The sequence below is a fragment of the Salvelinus sp. IW2-2015 genome, unplaced genomic scaffold, assembly GCF_002910315.2.
Source record: "Salvelinus sp. IW2-2015 unplaced genomic scaffold, ASM291031v2 Un_scaffold11115, whole genome shotgun sequence".
NCBI classification, from domain to species: Eukaryota; Metazoa; Chordata; class Actinopteri; order Salmoniformes; family Salmonidae; genus Salvelinus; species Salvelinus sp. IW2-2015.
Window position 1 is genome coordinate 1 of NW_019952372.1, and position 3,879 is coordinate 3,879.

The 3,879-nt window shown below is 53.5% G+C and overlaps 1 protein-coding gene across 1 annotated transcript; it reads right to left on the reverse strand.

Annotated features, from left to right (window-relative positions):
- Positions 1–1,882: 1,882 nt before the first annotated feature.
- On the reverse strand, positions 1,883–3,873 carry LOC112080033 (GRIP and coiled-coil domain-containing protein 2-like). The gene is made up of 4 exons (XM_024145821.1): positions 3,809–3,873; positions 3,495–3,703; positions 2,342–2,462; positions 1,883–2,012 (listed from the first exon to the last, which is right to left on the reverse strand). The coding sequence occupies exons 2-4, from the start codon at positions 3,676–3,678 to the stop codon at positions 1,883–1,885; spliced, it is 435 nt and encodes a 144-aa protein (XP_024001589.1). The 5' UTR covers positions 3,679–3,703; positions 3,809–3,873.
- Positions 3,874–3,879: the final 6 nt, after the last annotated feature.

The following is a 3,879-nucleotide window of genomic DNA, read 5'->3' on the forward strand; positions in this document are numbered from 1 at the left end:
GCTATCCGCAGGTCTATAGCTAACCAAAACTGTTTGCTCGGGACGAACGTTATACCGCGGCCAAATGCCGGATAAGTAACGCTGGGACAGTGAAGCCAATGGCTACCGCGTATTTTGCCATTGTGTGCCCAGGCCGGGGGCACGCAGCGTGGCGTGGAGCACGCCCGACGGGCATCTGGCCCTGGTTTGTTAAGGCACTGCTAGCTAGATCTCGGTGTATCATGCTGAGGTGTGCATAGTGCACTTTGCGGCGGGGAGCCTTATCATGTATACAGTATGTACGGGGGGCGGCGCGCGGCGGCCCCGCGCGCGCGGCGTAGGCTGCGGACCGGCTGGTGTGATGACATCAGATTCGCCGACTAACCGCGGTGGCGCGCCGGCACAATTGGACTGTCTGTAGCAGTACCCAACTGTAGGAGAGCCTCTCTAGCTGGTGTATTTCGACTGTTGTTTTTTATTGTTGCCTACTTGATATATTGTTCACTAAGCCTTTTTCGTGTTGACTTACAGGAAGATTGCACGCACGAGCGGTCGGTGCTTGGAGCAGCGGATGTAAGTGAAGGCATCTTCTCACTTTAAAGGTCTACCGGACTCATGTGTGCGGTGGGTAGTTGACGGCCGCATTGTGTTGACACACTCACACACTTTGATGTTGGATCGTGGCAAATCGGAGGAAGAAGTCATGACAGCATGCGTTGGTCTACGATCGCTGGTGCAGTGTTGGTGAGGATGCGGTGAGAATGTGTGGTTCTGACAACCAGTGGTGGTGGGCAACAATCAAGTGGGTAGGCTAGATTGGCATAGGTTGTAGTGTTCTCGTTGAGACACGACGGCATCGCTGCGCGGCGAGGATTACGTCCATCAATTTCAAGCCCATTGTGCTTCGGTAAGGATCTGAAATCGAAATCAGCCGGCGGGTGAATCAGTGCGCGGACCGACCAGTGTGGGACGGCCCAGTCACTAAACATTCCAACCTCGCTCTCGCACGCTACTCACGTCAAATATGGAGGGTCTGGCTGTGCAGACTGGTCACTAGAATGGTAGCTGATGGGTTCAGAAGGAGATCTGATGGGGGTGTTGTGGGAGAAGAGAGTCTGCTGTAGTGTGTAGATGTTACGAGGTGTGGTGTGGGTGGTCCTGTGTAGAATACAGTTTGTGTGTGTGTGTGTGTGTGTTGGTTCAGCGTGTGTGTGTGTGTGTAGTACAGAGGCGTGGGTTGTGTCTGTGTAGACAGTGTGGTGTGGTGTGTGTACGTACAGTGTGTGGTGGTGTCTCTGGTGTTGAGTACCGAGTGTGTGTGTGTGGGTGGTGTCTGTTAGTATACAGGTGTGTGTGTGTGTGCTGTGTGGATGTGGCTGATGTACAAGGTGTGTGTGGGTGTGTCTGATGTATGACCAGGGTATTGTGTGCTGTACCTACCCGATGTGCAGACGATAGGGGCACAGTTTATTCTTCTCTCTACAGGGCTAGTCGTAGTTGGTTAAGACAGTGGATGTGCTACCTGAGACGGGGACGCCCGGGAGCCCGCCTCATCTCATCTGCCTGACCGCGCAGGAAGACTGAGACTGCAGGAGAGGACGATTCTTCAGATATCCAGGTTTGGCTTACTACTCTTCTCCCTCTCCATGGTTACGTCGCGACAGCACGTACGTCTCAGACTTCCAACACGTACATGTAGAGAAAGGAATACTGAACTCACAGCTATGAGCGGGGGTACGATGCGTATGTTGTTGTGTGTGTTGTGTGCATGATGTGGTGTGGTTGTGTGTGGTGTGTGCGTTGTGTGTGTGGTTGTGTGTGTGTGGAGTAGAGGTGGTCAGACAGTTGACATGTTGCATCAGGAGACAGGTGGGATAGGGCGCAGGCGTGGCGGGTGCGGTGCTCAGTCGGCAGGTGAGTGGCGAGTGTTCAGTCGGCGGAGCCCGTGTTGGCCATAGCGCGTGTGAGGTTTGGTGGCCGTGGTAACGTGTGCTGACGTGGTGATGAATTTGCTCTCTTTAGGTCGCTCCACCCTGCGCAGGCACACAACACGGCCTCTTGCACACCAACTCAACAACAGCAACATGCGTTCCTTTAGCAGACAGGGTATTCCGAAGATGAACAGCAGTAATCTCAAATAGCATGTCTCTTTGGGAAAAAGACCAACCTGATCAGTACTGTCTTCTCGATGTGAACTCATGCATGGACACAAACTCCCCTGTTACTGGGTTCTGGGGGTGCTGGGGCGGTGAGTAAGATGTCTGGCGCAGGTGAGGGTAGGGGGTGTGGTGTGGGGGGGGGGATAAGGAGGGGTTGTGCTCAAGTGGGTGCTCGCAGTGTCCGCTCTCCTGTGCGCTGCTACGTTAGCCAGTGGGGACCTGAGAGGTCGAACTGGTCACTGAGGCCCAGGCCCAGCCCTCCCATCGCCCCCTGGTCCACAGTCCGGCGGTCCACCACTGGCTTACGACTGGTCTGGACTGGAGCTGGACGGGGGAGAGAAACGAGGGGGAGGGGACGGTGGAGAGAAATGAGGGGGAGGGGACGGTGGAGAGAGTAAGACAACACATATCATCTAGTCGGGCAGAGTGCAACAATGTAATTACCTACTTCAATGTAATTCCTAAGCTGGGCTTAGATAAGTTCATGAACAGAGGATGATAAAAATAACTGTGCTGAAAAAGAGCGCACTTCATATTGGTAGGTGTGTGTATCTGTGTGAGAGAGAGAGAGAGGTAGAGAAAGAGATAGGGCGGGTGTCTGATTGATGGACAGAGAGAGTGAAAGACGTGTGGGTAGAACCACCTGCAGCCCGCCCTGCTCTTCACACCCTAGAGAACACCCACAGTGGTGGAGTCTCTCTGGAACCTCTTGACCCTAACTTGCACTTCAAGTTAACATAATTTTCACTTTAAGATTCAATCAAATCTTAAACCGTTTAAGGTTCAGTGCAGATGAAGGAAGAGAGACAAGAAGCAGAAGTAATTTCTGATTATAAGAAGGGATCCAGCTGTCTCCAGAAGTGCAACTGCGCCCAACTTTTGTGTTAGGGTGGCACTAACGACAAGGCTCTCCAGATGCCAGTGTGCTGGTGCTACCCAGAGGGGCGGGCAGAGCAGGGCTGGATGGGCTCTTTGTAGCCTTCACACTAACTAACACCTGGCCAGGCTGAGAAGAAGGAAGTCCCCTCTCACTCAGCTCTCTCTCCCATCTTTAAACAGCTGCACTACCACACTAGACGAGTAAGATGAAAAGGTAGAGAGATAGATGGAGTGTGTGCTTACACTGAGTGGCTCCAGAGGGCCCCTGTGTGGGAGGTGATATATAAGGTCTATCAGCTCTGCTCTCTCATGCTCAACTCACAACCCCTCTCTCTACCCTTCCCCTGGTCTCCATCCCCTTCTCACTCTCCGCTGGCTCTCGAACCCAACACTCACCCCCCTCCTCTCTTTTCCTCTCCAGAACCGCACTCTATTCTTTCCCACTCTCAACCCAATCCTCAGCCTCTCTGGTCTTACCGGTCTGGCTCTGCAATGTGAATAGTTGGTTCTCCAGCCGGGTCATCTGGTTCTGCAGGGTCTCTACTGTAGTTCTGTGTTCGTCCTGAAGGTGGCGGATCTGCTCCCGGAACCCTGAGCGTTGGGCGTCGGCCTGGGAGGTAAGTTGACCCACCGTCTGGGCAAGCTCTGTCCTCAGCGACATACTCTCCGCCTGGAGAGACAGGAGTCTGGAGGAAGATAAAGGAGAGATGGGAAACGTTAATCCACTGAGCTAAAGGCATGAGCTCTGGGAGCTAATACAAGTCTTCAGGCAAGGTTACTCCTCCACACACCGCTCTCTGAGTTCGGCCTCTTTAGTGACGGTCTCCTGCAGTATCTTGTTGTGTCGTTCCAGCAGTGTGTC

Coding starts and splice junctions, on each gene's coding strand:
- LOC112080033 (XM_024145821.1), bottom strand. CDS start 3,678: ATGTCGCTGAGGACAGAGCTTGCCCAGACGGTGGGTCAACTTACCTCC. Junction 2,463..3,494: donor CACATTGCAGAGCCAGACCG/GTAAGACCAGAG, acceptor TCCCCCGTCCAG/CTCCAGTCCAGACCAGTCGT. Junction 2,013..2,341: donor TCAGGTCCCCACTGGCTAAC/GTAGCAGCGCAC, acceptor GTGCCTGCGCAG/GGTGGAGCGACCTAAAGAGA.